At 35.9% G+C, this 18,636-nt stretch overlaps 1 protein-coding gene across 1 annotated transcript in view; it reads right to left on the bottom strand.

Moving 5' to 3' along the window:
* The window catches only part of LOC121413520, an 83,484-nt gene that overhangs the window by 46,915 nt on the left and 17,933 nt on the right, over positions 1–18,636 (bottom strand). Inside the window, exons 2-3 of the mRNA XM_041606353.1 lie at positions 6,765–6,951; positions 5,999–6,104 (exon numbers count right to left, since the gene is read on the bottom strand). Of these exons, the coding sequence (XP_041462287.1) occupies positions 5,999–6,104; positions 6,765–6,951 (293 nt within the window). The remainder of the gene's footprint in view (positions 1–5,998; positions 6,105–6,764; positions 6,952–18,636) is intronic.

Here is an 18,636-nt window from a genome sequence, read left to right as displayed (position 1 = left end):
TTTTGTATGTTCACCACCACCTGAACCATAAATGTTCCTATACATGTAGTAATGAGCCAGCACTAAGACTCTTGAATTCCAACACAAGGGCAGCACATTCTTTTGTTTCTGTCTTCAACCGCGTAGCCAGGTTTTCATTTTGGAAGGGGCGGTAAATGCACACGAAGCGTGCCAACACTTACAAAGCGCGGAAAGCGCGCTATCTAGGGGGTGGGTGCAGGGAGGGGGAGTTTCCCCCTCCCGCGCAAAGCGTGAAGCTTTTCGTGTTTCATAAATTAAAATGAAAAGGAGCCGTTTCTCTTGTCTTTAGTACCTCCCATTCGGATGACTATATTGCGATTTTGAACCTTGTTTTCAAAAGTGATTGTGAACGCACAAAAGAGGTATACAATGGAGGAAATTAAAATGATAATAACTCCGCGCGAAGCGCGGAAGCTTAAGTGTTTTATCGATTTTTCTTGCCATAAAAAGGGTCCCGAGAAAAGGGTATTCTCAAAGATATATTGAAACTTTCTTTGGAAAGATCAGATTTGATTACAAACAATTTAGCATCAGTGCATATTTTTAACTCGCAAAACAGAGGAGAAGATTGGTAGAGGAAGATATTCCTCCCCGCGCAGAGCAATGAAACTCTGAAATTTCAAAGGGCGGACGTTTCATCAAATGTAGATATCTCTAATACCCAATCGTCTCTAATTCAATTGATTTTCTAAGATTATTGAACTTCATTACAAGGAAAATAGTGCGCATAAAGTTGAAACTTCTGTGATTTATTGAAATTATCTATCTATATAATAAAGGATGATTAATTTTTTTACTTATCCTGAAGCGCTTCATTTTGAATATAAAGAAACTTAAGTGTCATTCAAAATTTCAAACTGAGGGCGCAAAACATGACAGGAGATTAATGTATACAGGGAAATGACATGAAGTTTAATACAATTTGATAAACAAAATATTGTACTTTTTTATTTAATACGACACGAATTCCATACCTTCCTCTTTTTAAATTAGGAACCTGTTTGCCCCCAAATTATGGTTGTTTATAGTAATGAGCTGAAAAGCGGGAGAAGCTGACTTTATGGAGGTGACGGCAGAAACTGATATAGATTTTACCCGCTCGGAGCCGACCAGACCAGAAGTTGCGCGATCAATTGAAAAAAAAAGATAACTTCATATATTTACTTCGGCCTAACCTTACTCAAATTCATGCCCTAATGTATAAAATTTTAACTTTAACTGGCAAGAAGCACATAGCTGAGGTGGAAAAACAGGGTTAGAGAAAGGGTGGGGGAACAATGGAGAACTTCAATATTGTCATTTAACCGCGCGCAGCGCGGAAGCAAAATTCATATATGAATTTAGAGCAAGAAGAGTGAAGGAGTTTCTCTTTTGAGAAAAAAAATAAATAAAAAGAAAAAAAACACAAAGCTACCTTTCTTCCCTTTCCTCCCTTCCCTTTTCCTTTTCTCCTCTCTTTTTTCCCTTCTTTTTTTTTGGGGGGGGACGTTTTTTTTGGGGGGCGACCGCCCCCACCGCCCCCCCTGGCTACGCGCCTGTCTGTCTTACATCTGAAGTTCTTAAAATTTGCTATCACACAGCAAAAACCTGGTAATTTTTGACAACTTAATGTGAAAGGTCTCACAATTTGAAAAAGTAGGACTACCTTCTACACTTGCAGGAATTTTAGAGTCAATATCATACATGTAATTTTCTTTCATATTTGGAAAATACCAAATATTTCTTGATTCCTGTGAAATTCCTAATCGGAAAACTCTAGATATTTCTGTGATCTTGTGGTAGGAAAGCACATGTTTGTTAAAATACCCTGGTACATGTACATATTTTATACAATAAGAATCACAGCACACTTTAGGTGGTTTCAGACCGCCTCGAAGTTTGTCAGTTCCAGGTATTCTCTGATCGGGAAATTTACCCCGATCAGAAAATACCAGGTATTTTGGTAATCTGAAAGCAAACTACGCGTAATTTCCCCGAAAGAAAATACCCGCTAAATAGTAGGTACTTGGCGAAATTACGAGAACTTTCGCGGGGATTTTTCCAAGGTCGCAGGTATTTTGGCGATGTGAAAGCAAATTACGGGAACTGTTAGCCCAGCGTGTCATTGGGCGCGGCGACGTGGGTGGCTGCTGGGCTAGTGAATTTGAATCTCGCGCCTTGCCTGCTTATCAGACCATACTGCGCATGCTCGTAACTTCGGGAACTTATCCCGAAGGGTACGTTTTTGGGCGGTGTGAATGCAGGAATAATTAATGGGTATTTTTTAGCCAAAAAAGTTCTCATAATTTAACGGGGATTCTTGTGATCGAGGCGGTTTGAAACCACCTTTTCTCTACAATGCAAAACAGAATCATCCTGCCCATGTTCTATAGCTGATAGGGGTCAAAAGGGGAGAGATGAGGATTAAACCAGAAGACGATAACAAAGCATTTCTATTTCTGCATTTGAATGGAATGGGGGATAAGTAGTTATCTATAGGGGGCAATGAGCTGGTCGGCCAGGAAAAGAAACCAAAATCACGGAAGAACAGTACTGCCCCTGTATTGTTGCCGAATTCCATCACATTAATATCGTAATTCAGCTTTTTTAGTCATCCTGCTTAGTTTTGGTTTCAGGCAGACTTAATTTGCTACGCTCTTTGCTGTGACCTGTGCTCATAAATTTGTAACTCTGGGCAAAAATTGTGTTTTCAAGGAGTAAATGTCACTTATAATATCTGAAAAATGTCTCCATGGAAAGATAGGGGACAAAGAAGTCTTATGAGTCATTAAACTGAGAATTGAAACAAGCGGTACTTGACACTGAAAGGAAGAGATACCATGCATTCAAGCAAAATTGGCTTCGGTTATAAGATTATTTGAAGTACTTAGATTTGGGGTTTCATCGAGTACAGAAGTTCACCCTGACGTAAGGTTGGTGTTTGTAAAAGAATTTTTTTAAACAAGAAAAACATATTGGTGATAATTTGACAAAAATCTGTTAAAGATGAGCAGACTTATGGCTATACAGATTAAATTTTGTGACATCACACAAGCAGTGTACATGCAGTCATGTAATATAAAGTCCATAAAATGCCACTTTCAGAAAATTGGAAATGATTATACATGTACTTGTGCATTTAACATACCATCGTACACATAATTTCATACCCGCTTCTATAAGAAAAACTATTATCAGTTATCATGAATCATTTGAAAATATATATATTTGTGCCCCTATGGGACAGTTGCTCAGGTAATTATGTTAAATATCAAAAACTTTTAGAAAATCATATTTCATGATTCTGTAATGGATTTTTTGGCCAAAATTAATGTTCACCAATATTTTTCTGTCATTTTCTGCTTTGTCAAATTCATCAAAATGTCTTCAACACCAGGGTCAACTTCCTATTTTCTAGTCCTGTCTTGGTGGACCAGCATGTACATTGTAATAATTGGCAATTAAATCATCAGGGCTTTGGATACAGTGCCGTTTGCTTTTAAAATATAATATCCCAGGATTACACCATTTGGATAAATCTTTCTCCAGTGAGCTAAATTCCCAAATACTAACTCTTCAAAATTTTAATTAACCAGATAATGTGAACCAAAAGCCTATATTTGAGATTCCACATGATAGGTTTAGGGACTAAAATATTGATTGACCACTTTTATGGTTTCATTTTAATGTCCAATTATGAAAAATAGTTCGGGGTTTTGAATGATTTTGAAAAAATCTCATTGCAAATATGTGTGCAGTGCTTTGTAACCACAAGGAAAATACACTATATCAAATGATTACTGGATCATGAGTTTTTTTTTTCATCCACATTTATGTTCTCATACTGAACCGCAACTTAAATGTACAATATCATTCATTCTTTTAAAAGAGAATTCTGTTTTAAGTTGCAAAAAAAAGGAAAAATTTCTAAAATATTGTAGTATCAATAAAAGAGTTACATACCAGTTCAAAAGCGGGGACAAACTTCATCTTGCAACTTGTAACTACAATTTGTATATCATGAACTTGTCACATTGGCTCATTAACTTGAAAAATTCACATATTTTACAGATAGAACAGAATTTACTCTGGAATTGCCGCTTTCAATCCAATCTATAAATCATCAGATTAGGTTCCTATCATAATTGAGATGTTATCTCAGCTCCAATTATGGTGTAGAGTTATCACATTGCAATCAAGAAGTGGCATGTTGTTGGCATGATAATGTTTTTATTTTCTACACATGCACAATGGCTGTTGCTCCATCAGCCCAGATGGGCTCAATCTCAACATTCAAGAAACTCTGTCTCCATCAGGCCAAGGAGGATAATTCTGGTGTGAACATGGAATTTGACATTGGACTGCGGAGTGTGCATACTTTTACACAGCAATAAATATTACGGATTTGAATAAGTGCGAAATATCCTTGTACTTTCACGCAAGAATTGTATCCATGAATACCCTAGATTCTACACATTACCAATTCTAATTTCAGCATACATGTATAATCCTATAAGAAGCAATTTGCATTGCATTCAAACTCTTGAAATAGATGTATAAGACATGGATTACTTTGTTTAATAGTGTGTTAAACCATGCAAGAAAGTTCATTATTTCTCACTGGATCCCTTGATAGTCTTCCGGTCTTGCCACAGAAATCATACCAACTGTTCCAGCTAATTCAAAACCATTTCTTTTTTAAGTAAAAAAATCTTACTTTTAAAGCAGAGCTACATTAGAAGGCTTCCAATGATTTGCATGCTATTGATTTTTTAATAGTGTCTGTTTTATTTATTTTTATTTCTATATTTCAATTTTGTTATTTCTCTTTTCTTTTTTTCATTTTTTTGTTGTTGCATGTTTGTGTTTGGTTTATTACATGTAGTACTTTAAAAGTAAAAAAACAGAAACTATATCCATATTTGAATGCAATACATTACACAAGGAGTGGTATTCTGATAATTAGACCATTTATATAGCGCAGTCACTATATAAATATACTCTACTGCGCTGTAGTGTAACAGAGCTCCCAACAATGCTACTGCTCAAACAAATTAACCAAAAACTTCTGAAAAAAGATGGGTCTTCAATAAATGTTTGAAGATGGTAACACTTGGTGCTTTTCGTATTTCCAGGGGTAATTTGTTCCAAAGCTTTGGAGCAGCACAACTGAAAGCACGATCCCCAAGAGTAACTTTTGTTCTCAAGTGAGGTAGCTTTAGAAGCAGCTTATCCTGTGTACTTCGTAAATTATGTGCATATGAATGTGACCTGAATGATATTAATTCAGACAATTCGGAGCTTGACCATTCAGTGCTTTGTAAACAAGCAAAAGTATCTTAAATGCAATTCTCTGCCTTATTGACATAAAGTTAACCCTAGTTTAAATAAGAATTTCAAACCACACTTTTATGATATCCTGGGCTTCATAATAATATTTCTTCAATATTTGTGGAAATTTTAATGTATCAATGAATTTATAAAAATTCATTAGATTTTGTTTATATTTTTATTCTTCCCATTTCAGGACTTAATTGATTTTTAAAAACTATATTTCGGCAAATTAGCACTACAAATATCTTTCTTTTTTATGTGGGTGCATCGTGGTCTAGTGGTTCTAACTCTCGCCTTTCAAACAGAGGGTCGTGGGTTCGAATCCTAGCCATGGCATGTTTTCCTTCAGCAAGAAATTTATCCACACTGTGCTGCACTTGACCCAGGTGCATGAGGTAAATGGGTACCGGCAGGAAGTGATTCCTCAAAAAGCTGTGAACACCAGAATCGGTAGACTAGCTTAGCCGGGGTAATATAGGAGCACCTTGAGCACCTAGCAAGGTGGATACATGTGCTATACAAACCCTATATTATCATTATTATATATAAAGCTTCATGGTATTAACAACATTTCAAATAAAATGATAAGCCATGATATATCCCGGGACAATTATTATGTAAATCCTGCAATAAAACCAAAATTATCAAATTGGTAGGTAAATACCTTAGTGGATCTTCATAGGTATTGAAGTAGCTGCGTAGGAGATCACAGTAATCCCTCTGTGATATGACAAAGTTGAGAAGAAGAGCTAGACATCGGTCGGTGGTACCTGAAAAAGAAAGATATACATTTATCATGCAGTCCGCAAAATAATTGAAAAAAGGGTAAACAAAAACATATCAAAAGCCTTGCTTTTTATTCATCGTACAGACAAATAGGCTATTGAGATGAGATCATTCACTTTGAGATCAATATCTATTGAGATACCAAACACTGTTTATTTACAAAGATTAAAAAAGTCTATGAGATGATGGAGCTTGTGCAAGTGATATGATGATAATAATAATAAAGAGTATGATGTGACTTATAAAGTCCTAAATCCACTCAGTAGAGTGCTCAAGGCATGTAAGGAATATTGTGATGGTGGTAGTGGTGATGATGATGATATTGATAATGATATTGATGTTGATGATGACGATGACAGCAATAAGAACGATGATGATAATGATGACGATGGTGACGATAATGACCAATAACCAACTAATGACTTGTGGCAAACCCCAAAGCTACATTTACATAAATTTGTCACTTTACTTAGACAATGAATGAATACAGAAAGATAAAAAAAATTGTTACATAAAACCATGTAAGATGGACTCGAGACGGAATGGCTTGATGAATGATGAATATCTTAAACAAATATTATGATTCTAATATGGTAAAAAGAATATTTAAAAAAATATTTTCATTATCATTTTGAAGAACTCACCTTCTACTGGTATTTCCAGCAACCTCTCCTCAAATTCAATGTCTTTATTCCTGAGTAAATAAGCTTCTGCATCCTCGTTGAGTAGCGCCCTCGTTGAGACTAGACGAACCCTACAGTCTGGAAGCTTGTATTCTAACATAGCACCAGCCAAGAGATCCCTCACTCGCATGCCGTCTACACACTGCAACTGTTTGAATGAATTAAAATAAATGTAAGACATTTGAATGAGAAAAATGATAACACTGTCATATTTTACCCAGGGTAGCCACTTCAGTTCCGAAAACTGTTCTCAAAGCGGGCCCTGCTTGAAATTATTAAATATGATGTTATTATTAAATTGGCTTTATCACAATTACCTTGATCAGTTGCTGAAGCATTTGAGAATTTCTTCCTACCAGGTGGCCATATACTACACCTAGGTGGAGAGTGGCAAATGTAAATAAATGCTTCGACAAAGGACGCAAGTGATGCGTTGGGATTTGAACCCCAGACCCCATAGTCCGAGGACTTATTCAATTCGTTTGCAACACCTCTACTATACTATATTTCTTGAAGATAATGTCCCAATGAAGCATCATTATCTGAGATTGATTTTAAATCAATTAAATAAGAATCCTCACAATGATGTTTTACACTTAACTGCTGGGATGATAAAAAATTACATCTAAAAAATATAACAATGAAGTGGACCTAGGGGGCGCTTCATAAAGCTGTTCTTAAGTTAAAAGTGACTTTAAGAAAGACTGGTGAACCTTTCTTACGCGCTTAAACCATCGCCAATGAATATACCATTTATCACAAGAACAAATTTTCAGTGAATCCAAAAAGGACCTTTCTGACATTTGAAGAAAAGAAGTCTCAAAACTTATCAGAAAATTGTAGCGCCTACGCGTATTTGGTCAAATCCACATGAACTTGAGCAAACCGTCTAAAAGTTCACTTCCTTCCAAATACTGCAGTTATGGAAAGCTCAATACTTCAAACAAAGTAAACACTAAAATAAAGGCAAGTAAATAAATTTTGCTGGCACAGGAAGGAGAATGGAATGCATAATTTGAAAAACTTTGAGCTAAAAGGACTATTTGAACAATCTTTACTGTTGTTTAACGGTCTGTACAGGCTCTCACCAACATGACTCCAAAGGATGCATTCAATCAAATTCTTATCCAGTCTTGGGTAAGGAACAATTTCAAATCATGAAAGATGGAGAGCCAGAATAGTCTGAACAATCTGAGTGCTGCTATTAAACTATTGACTACTGAATTCTGTGATCCCAATAAGCTTTGTACAGAGATCACCTGGTTCTAGTAGGCAAGGGGTTAATACTCAGTTCATACTAGTATAAAGGTGCACTCCATCTATCTTGAAATCCATGAACAGGATTCTCAAGAAGTAGAGACTCTGCAGTCAGTTTCCAAAATGACATGGCACTGCGCTGCACAGCATAAACTGATTGACCATCATATTTGACGCCCTTTATCCCTTCATATTCTTTATGTTCATAATTCAGACTATTTTTTATTACATAAAAGAAGTGCAAACCATATCTGAATTAATGAACGCTAATTTCATTGCGAGTCCACACTGCACTGTGAATTGATCCAGACTACAGTACTCATATTTTAGCCGAATTTACAAAAGTGTTAATAGGCTACGACCAAAGACAAGGTTCACACATTAAAATGCAAATATAAAACAGTTACTTCAGGAGATCATTTTAATCGTACCTTTTTCCTCAATCGGCTACTATTTTTCCAAATAAATGGCTAATAGCATGGTCCACCATAATTTCAAAATTATTCCACCTCTAATTCCACAAACCATAGCCTATTGAAGATCATATATAGTAAATATCTGACTTTAATATAAATGGAAAATAGTAATGACTGATGACCCGACAATTTAATCCATCATTCTATTCAGTCTGACCAGTCTAATCTACATCACAAAAGGCAATGAATCACCTGTCTTTAATAATGATTGGCTGTTTTTAAAAAAAAGTGAAATTGATAAAAAAATATTTGTTGCAAGCCATGCAAAACAGAATTGGGAGAGGGATTGTCTGTCCCTATAGGTGGAAACACTCTCTTTTGTAGTAAGGTTATATCCCAAAAGTAAATAAGATGATTTATAACCCCCAGTCTAATTCCATAATTCATGAGCATATATACAGAGGCAGGTTCTTTAATATTAGACTCCCTATTGAAATGAAATGTTTCCTCTGAATGCATTAAACCCCCTAGAAATACACGATTCATCAATTGCATTGATCTACAATGATAATCGCTCAGGTGAAATTGCCCAATTTAATGGTAAAAGAAACTCAAGGACATTTTGAATAGATTCGGAGTAGACATAAAAATCCAACAAGGAAACATTATACATTAGTACAATCCCAATGTATTTGATACTAAAAATGTATAACTACAGTGTACATACATGGGTTTCTGGTGAAAAAGGCATTTGATTTACAATTTAATGTAGAAAGATGTTTTTCTGCAATATGGCCATAAAACTGGTCTTTTTTGACATATATCCTTGGACTGAATAATAATTTTTGACAGACAAATTCCAGACATTGGGAATATGATGAAACATAAATTTTGTTTAGAACATATCATCGGCCTTATGCCAAAAGGGCCTTAACTGCTTTTGGCCATTCCGAGATAATGGCGTTTAAAGGTTTTGGCCTCTCTAATAATCAAAAGTTTGTGGTCGTTTTTTTGCTTTTGAAGCCAATTTCGATAAACGTGTTAAGATATTAAGTTTTACATGAAATGTGTTAAATTTATTATAAAATATTCAGAACCCCTAAAATCGGGTTAAGGCCCTTTTGGCATAAGGCCGACGATATAGGGACTACATGTAATTGCCAAGAAAAATTTGGATGAGACCATAAGCTACATGTATATAACCAGTGCAAAAAAACAGTTTTGATGTATGGTGTCTAACGAACACCTCTGTAGCTAAATATTATGGCTACATCACACATGAAATGATGTTGACAATATGATCATGTGACTTCCTTGTTACTTTTCAAGGTTGATTCTTCATCTTTGAACATGCAGACAAAAGTCAAGTCAAATATTATTGAGCCAAGATTATGGTTCTTAATACCTACTGTCAATACACTATGTACATGTTTATATACATTTGATGATTTACTTTACATGCGGACACTGTAGTAATGTCGTGTTTGTATTGAGAATCAAACGGAACTGCAAGGTTTTTCTCCTTCAACATGCATGTAACTGTGTCAACAGTCGAAGCACTTCTAAGGCTGTCAATGATGTGTGAGCCCCTGTCAGTGAAGCTACACATATCTTATCTTGAATTTTTATTTTATAATTGTACATGCTAATTAAAATTAATGAGATCTGTGCTGGCCACACAGAAATGCTCTTTATAACCTAACAGAGCGCTAACAGTAAGCCCAGTCACATCTTTCAGATTGTGAAGTCAAAACATTTATTTCAATGTGGTAATGCATTGTTGTAATATTACGCATCGCTGCCACATTACCAGTTGTAACGGGGCCTCTGTTATCGACTTGTTAGCACTCACAGCATTTCTGTGCGGTCAGTACTGGTTATTTACATACAGTACACTTTAATAAGATATACATATTACAGATTTTGTGCTTACAGATTTATTACTACCCTGAAAATCAGATTCAAGCAGTTGTTCCCTGCACACAAGCTACGCACATCCTCCACTCCTTGATGAGGAGCATTACAGCCAGTCGCCATCGAGGCGCACATAATACTGGACAAGCTACAATGACTTTTGCAAGCTACATGTACCAAGTTCCCATTTAGCACCTGAGTGGAGAGTGGAAAAGTGTGAATTAATGCCTTGCCAAAGGATTTTAAGCCAAAGTGTGGGGTTCAAATTACACAACTCTCTGATGTTAAATGTATATAAATCATGTCCAATACATGTATCTCCAACAACTTGCAAGAACTAGTTTCAAGACAAGATTCTATCAACCTCAAGAATGTTCTTTATTTCTTGTGAGAGAGATCTTCTGTTTTTTTTTTTTTTTTACACCTAACGAAGAGTCAGTGTACAAACCAACAAATATCTTTTCTCACTAGGTGGTTTCAGACCGCCTCGAAGTTCGTCAGTTCCAGGTATTCTCTTATCGGGAAATTTACCCCGATCAGAAAATACCAGGTATTTTGGTAATGTGAAAGCAAACTATGCGTAATTTCCCCGAAAGAAAATACCCGCAAAATAGTAGGTACTTGGCGAAATTACGAGAACTTTCGCGGGGATTTTTCCAAGTTCGCAGGTATTTTGGCAATGTGAAAGCAAATTACGGGAACTTTTAGCCCAGCGTGTCGTCGGGTGCGGCGGCGTGGGTGGCTGCTGGGCTAGTGAATTCGAATCTCGCGCCTTGCCTGCTTATCAGACCATACTGCGCATGCTCGTAACTTCGGGAACTTATCCCGAAGGGTACGTTTCGGGGCCGTGTGAATGCAGGAATAATTAATGGGTATTTTTTAGCCAAAAAAAGTTCTCGTAATTTAACGGGGATTCTTGTGATCGAGGCGGTTTGAAACCACCTAGTGAACTTTCAATAGTGACCCCTGTCAGAGTGGCCTGAGTTCAAAGTTGAACTAAATGAGCACCCATTCCTCCCTTCACTACCAAAAAACTACATGTATACCCCTTCCTACACAGCAAAAACTGTGGTGTTAACCGGTGTACATAGAGGACCACACCAGTTATTTTACACCAGTGTTAAATTGGTGGTGTTAGTTTTACACCTATAGGTGTTATTACAACACCTTTTGTTACATTTACACTCTTTGGTGTTATGTTTAATCTCTAGGGTGTAATTTTAACACCTCAGGGTGTGGTCCTCTAGTAACACCAATTGGTGTCAGTTTTAACACCGCAGTTTTTACAGTGTACCAAGAATCTATAGGGTCGAATTTTGCTTTTCTGTTTCATTATGTGTATCTGAGGCATTCATATCAAGACATAATCTTCAGCTTTAAACTGGTTTGGAAGACCAATCAAACAATAATATCCAATCATTCAATCCAAACCAAAATCAATCAAAAGATATTCATGATATTAGGCATTGCAACGCTGCCCAGTCATGCAAAAATCTTGCTCCCAGATAGTTTAGAAGCACAATAAAGAGAAACAATGAAAGTCTCGGAATTGAAATGACCGCAAAAGGATTAGAATGAATAGTACAGGACCTTGATAAAGGTAAGAACTATTTACAAGTAAGCATTCCCAAACCCCCTTTAAATCGCATCATGATTGATTGCTAGGAGCAATTACATGGAAGGAGGCCCCTATTCCTTTTCCTTTTTTTTAATCGCAGGTGCCGTTAATTTCTTCACAGATATAGATATTTAACTTCATGTACATGTACAGTACTGTCATACTTAGGGTGCGTTTATGCGTCACTTTTTTACCCTAGAATCATGATTCTGCAGAATCAAGAAATGTTGTAATATATTTTTAGAAACCTCCGGAGTATTATTAGATGTTCAACTGGTCATCGATCATTAGCAGACCAGCATTTTAATTGCTTCCCAGAGGAAACACAACAAAAATTTACAGAAGTAGAGCTCCTACATGTAGTTTTGTAAACCTCTTTGTTGAAAATGGAGATGCGAATGAGTTTACAAATTTATAAATGAAATGTTGTTGTTTTACTTTTTTTGTTTTGATATCTGTTATACTGATGATTTGATAGTAATTATCTCAAAAAGGGAAAAAAAGGCCAACGTGAAACTACATAAAAGTATTATGCATGCCTTGAACCAAAGGATTGACACTGACCTACATCGTAATCCTTATAAATCTGCTATCATAAAAATAATAATATGGTCCATGTACATAGTGCAACTACTATAATTGCATATACTCTACTGCACTTGATACTTGGTATCATATTATTTACCCTGGCTGTAGCTGAGCTGCCATATACATGTACATATAGGCGCTATTAGAAGCATTCAAGGAATAAATCCTACCGGGTACCCATCCACCTCACCTGGGTCGAGTGCGGCACAATGTGGGTAAATCTCTTGAAGGAAAACACGCAATAGCTGGGATTCGAACCCACACATTTCCTATTTCCATTTTTCATCCTGAACTGACCAGGACCTGTCTTAAAAGACCAGTTTTCATTACATCTTTTAGAGTAATTTCATAAAAAGTAAACATGATTAAATGTTCTGAATTATTTAGTTGTTATAATTATGATTTAATAACATTAATAATATTTATAAAGCAGTTTAATAATAAAAAATGTTTCTAAGTGCTAGATAATACATACATGTAGACAAACATACTATGTAAATTGAAGAATAACTGATGTGAATTTAATGGTCAATGGATAGAGGTAAAGAAATACAAAACAATTTAAAATTAAGACTGCTGAGACTTTAATAAGAGAAAATGCATGGTAAGAAAATCTAACAAATTACAAGGCATAATATAACAAATATTATGATTTATGAGTGTATGATAGATGTGATTTACATCTGATATTTCTATTCATGACCTAATTCCATGGATGATCACAAGCAAGTTTGTATAAGTCTGAAATCTTAATTATTCATACATTTAGAAGACAGACCCAGTATACGAACAGCGTCTATCAAAATAAAGAAAAATAGCCCCAGGGGATATCGTAATGTCAAAATGTATGCCTACACGTCTACGGATGAGCAACGAAATCATCAAGAGAGGCACAAAAGTTCACACCACTGGGGTCAGTACAAATCAATATCCACGCTTTGTGAATCCAGGTAAATCAATCCTTGGCATAAAGATCCACGCTTGCCCCCCTCACCCCTCTCACAAGCTCTCCATAGGAATGTATGCAATGAGTGTATGAACTATTGGGATCAGGGAGTATTTGCCATCCCCCATTTAAAAAGTTCCACTCCTCTTGATACATGTATAATTTGAATGTATACTTGGGTTAATGGCTTATTTTGTCTTAATAATAGTCTGACCACCTCCTGAAAATTATTCCCAACTCCTTCTCCTACAATGTTGCTAGGGGATGAAATACAGTAACTGTATGTACATGTATATGCATAAATATGACAGCTGATAATATTCAGGCTTTATATTACCACTGGACAACTATTATTACCATCCAAAAGTAATAATACTCTCCATGAATTCTAATTCTGATTCAAATTCAGTCCAGCTATCAGAATATCTATATCAAATGAAGAGCAAGTACATGTCCACACCAAACAAGGTCCACTCCACTCCATGGAAAAGGTACCAATATGACAGCATCACAAAAAAGTGGCTTTTCCGTCAAATTTTGAGCCCAGATTGTGAACTGCAAAGTGCATGGTCAATTGTTAGCTGTGAATGAGAATGACTTGTGACAGGTCACACCAAGCGCCTGACCTTTTCACACTGTGAGTAGCTGAGGAACTCCCAAAAGCTGAAGTCACCAGGGGCAAATACAACACGATGAATGGAGAGAATGGGAAAAACCAGTGAATTTTCAAGATTTTCCCTTGCATATAGGCCTACACAAGTAGAACCCCGATGAAGGACCACAGAAAACTCTGTTTCATACTCTGAAATTATACATGTACATGTACAGGTACATGTACATGTAGCTTGGCCCTATGTAGCTTGGCCCTATGTAGCTTGGCCCTATAAACCTTTGTTGTCCATATGGTTGTCCCAGAATTATCTGGGAAAAGAAACCACCAACAGATGTCACATTTAAATAAAAAGCTTTCTAACAAGATGCAGGAATAATATCAACAAGTCACATTGTATTTGTGTCTCTTCTTCTTTCTGTTCTTCCTTTCTTGTGGATATTCAATCTAATGCATATACATGAAGCTCCTTGATTTACAAGTAAACTGTATTATGATTCAGTTATCACATTTCCTCAGAAACATCAATGGATTGAGTGGAAAATCAAATAGACCATGGAAGAGAAATAGAGGGACTCAAGAAACATGGTATAATCTCCCTAATCAACTTTATAATGAAAACACAGACTTCTTCAATATATGACAACAGACTGGAAGAATCAAGATGCAAGTCCTTTGTGGCAAATGCTTGAGTTGTCATTTCTTGACAATAAGAGATTGTATTGGCAAACAACAGTCTTGGTACGTTGAGCAAGAATTCTTCCCAAGTATTTTAATAAGTTCTAATTTAGTTAATCAATGTGGATTCTGAGCTTTATGAAAGGGCCAACCATGAAGCGATAGCTCTCGTTTGTGCAACCATTATCCCGTGTTGGGGGAAGCTAATTCAGCTGGTTGGAGAAATAACTCTCTGAGGAAAATCAATTTTTCTTTCTTTGTTCGGCCACAGTGAGAGCCCGATTCCCTGAGGTCTTTAGAAAGCTTCTTAGCCAGAGCTGTACATACAGGATCTCATTCATCCAGAACTTCTAAATACATAATGTACAGGGGGGACTTACTATTTTCATATTGGCTCATGAGAGAGAGGGCTGGGTCCAAGATTAATGTGGTATGGAGTCTACGGACCTACCCACTCAATCTGAATTCATTTTGCAATGTACCATACAGCCAGTTTGGGGCTTTTACTTTAGTTAAATACACAACAGTTCATAAGCAAAATTTTAAAGAAAGCTCTTTTGTATTAAAAGTTTGAATTAATTTCATCAGGAGTATCAAGTATACCCTTATGCAGGGTCTTTATCTGTTTTTACAGTCACACCAATGGAAAACAAGTCCACACTGCCTGGTACAGTCATTGAAAAAACAAATCATTTTGAAAGGTCTGGGGAGCGTTTCATGAAAGGACTTGTCGGACGTTTTATCTGACAAGTCCCATTTTATTCGACAGTTACCATAGTAACAGTACCTCTCAGCCAATCAACATCAGAGAAAGATGTCAGATCTGACAACTTGTCGGATGAAAATGTTGATGAAACACTCCCCTGGAGTCGGTTTCCTTGATGAGGACTGTGGCATAAAATCAGTGGTTCTACATGTAAGTGTCACATATTGTACAACGCCTACTTAGCTTGTTGTACGCAAGCAAATTAGAGGCTAAATGTCAAACATTCGTACCGTTGCACAAAAGACATACCATCCAAAATGTACCATTGCACGGCTTTAGGTGACGTCACAATAAGATTTAATTCATTGCGCTCAGTAAGAATTAAGGTGCAATGCGCATATTAAGCCTGCTGGCTAAGGTCGATGTGCGCTTGTGGGATTTTGCTTTTCGCTTTCAGTATTTTTGCTCCTTTTTCATAGATTATTAAAGGAATAAACTCTTGTTTTTTGTTTCATATTTACCCTAAATTCTGAGGCGTTGTACAACACAAATAGCGAATATTCTTATAATTCATGCAATGGTGCGAGATTTCGCATTTAGTGAAAGAAAGAAGCGCTCTATTCCACGAGGCGTTAGCTGAGTTGAATAGAGCATCTTTCACCTCATGCGATATCTCGCACCATCGTACTCATGCCTATTCGCTATTTGCATACTGTTTGATACTGTAATGTCGGCCTCTGTAAACTGACTCTTCTATCAGATCTACAGATGGCACTGTCCATTTCGTGCATCTCGTCATGAAATTTCATGGATCTCTGTCTACATGTAGCATCAGTCTCGTGATGGCGAGTAATGTACTTTCTGTCTTGTTAGCATATTTAAACCTGTATATTTGACTTTACCAAGCATGACACATGTAGTCATGAGACTTGTAAAACAATCTTTAATCTAAATCTGTGGGTGTCTGTCTCATGGGCAGTACCCCAAAAATACACCTTGATTTTGATAACATGAGAAACTGATGTAACATTCCCTCACATGACCAAATAAAGAATGAGGAAGTTACTTTCAGTATGCATTCCTATGGCATTCCTTTTGATGTTATCAATTTCCTCTTGATGCTCAATGCTGATTTTTACAAGGTCCCTTGGATAGGATAGGACCTCAAGCCATCAGTCCTGTGGTTGCTTACCAGCACATCCAAGCATCTACGCTCTCTTTGCAGTATTAGAAAAATAAATTAAAACTGAAAGACATAATTGAACCACTATACGGTAAATTGCAAGGGCAGGCGAATCATCCCCTCCCTCAAAGGGGGGGGGTGGATTCACCTAAAAGGATTTGTGAATTGTAATTTTTAGGTACTAGACAAATTAAAATATCTTTCAAAACATTATTTTATATATCTAACTACCAACATTATGAGAGAATTTCAATTATCAATGGAACCAATACAAAATCCTCCTACATGTAAATTACAGATTCAATCCAATGTAATTTAGCAATTATAGATAAGTTTCTTTCAGTGGGGAATTTTAATCCAAAACCTGAAAACAAGGAAATCAGCGTAAACTCTAAAGAGGATTACACCTAAAGAGTGCGTCAGTGCACTATTCATATGCAGTATCCAGCTAAATGTATGCCTAATCTCTTAGAGTATGCGATTATAGTTGAATCATTATTTGTTGAAAGAATAAGTGATTTTTAGAAGTATTGCACATGGACAGGCAGTGAAAGTGATGCCAACCCAAGGAGGGATTTTTCAATCAAAGATGTACATATATATTTCTTGATGTTTTCTCTCTCCCATTACTATAAAATTGAATTGAATATCACATTAGAGTATGTGTAATTGTGAGACTGATCAAGGAGTTACCAGCACTAAGCCAAGGCTCCACACTATAAACCACTTTTCTACTGGTCCAACTTTCACGTCGAACCAAGGTGACATCTCCTTGGTCGAACCAGGAGATATACCAAGTAAACCACTTCTACTGGTCCAAACCAAAAATTTATTGGTCCCAAGAAATAAAGAGAAGACATAAAAAAGACTCAAGTTAATTTTTCTGTCTTTTACTGCTTATTGTCCCCCCCCCCTACAAAAAAACAGCACACACACAAACAACATAACTCATGAAAACTCTTTTAGAGAGCCATTTCTTGAGATGCAAGAGGCAATTTCATAATTTACAAAAAAGAAAATATCATTTGTAGTAATAATAATAATAGGCATTAATATAGCACCATCTATCTAGAAATATTCTATTCCGAGGCGCGTTGTTATTATTATTATATTATTAGTATAGTAGTTATCATTTGTATTTTTTACTGGTCATGTCGCACCTGTAAATCTGGCTACTTCTGAAAAGGTACTGGCCCTACAGCAATTTTTTACCAGCGTTTTCAATTATAATTTGGAATCTTTGATAAAGTTAAATTGTCTTTGAGAGGTGTGAAACTAAAAAAAAATGCATCTCAACTTTCAGAAGAGATTCACTGCAGTGAAGGCAGATCTACTGTGTAGCAATTTGACAGTGTTCTCACTGCCTTTGTCATACAATCCCTTTTCCCAATTGTTTACTACATGAAGAAAGATTGAAAGAAACGGCTTTGGGCTATTTGAGTATGAAAATTCCTTAGTTTGCACATTTCATTAGAATTCAAGTGGAGAGATTGAAATCGCACTGTGAGAAAATTATTCGTGATTTCGTAGATAGCATGTTTCTGTGAAGAAATTACCTGGGATTCTAAGAGATAGCAAAACACACATGCAGTATGTAATTTGATATTATTTTGATGATTGATTGATTTTTTTTATTTTCAAAGAGCAAAAAATTAACATAAAATTGGAAAATGAATACACAAGAAACACATAGAAAATCTCAAATTCATATTACTTGTACATGTACCATTGCTTTTTCAATAAAGAATTTGATGTTTCAAATATAAGTTTAGGAATAAAGAAAAGAAATAAAAAATATGAAAAACAATTAAAAAAAGATATTGTAATAATAAAAACAATATAATAGGTAACAATGACAATTTAAAGGTACATACATATTTTGATAAATTTCAACATTTTTAAATTCAGCTTCATATT

This window comes from Lytechinus variegatus, chromosome 4 (assembly GCF_018143015.1).
Source record: "Lytechinus variegatus isolate NC3 chromosome 4, Lvar_3.0, whole genome shotgun sequence".
NCBI lineage: Eukaryota > Metazoa > Echinodermata > Echinoidea > Temnopleuroida > Toxopneustidae > Lytechinus > Lytechinus variegatus.
This window is presented reverse-complemented; position numbering and strand designations above follow the sequence as displayed.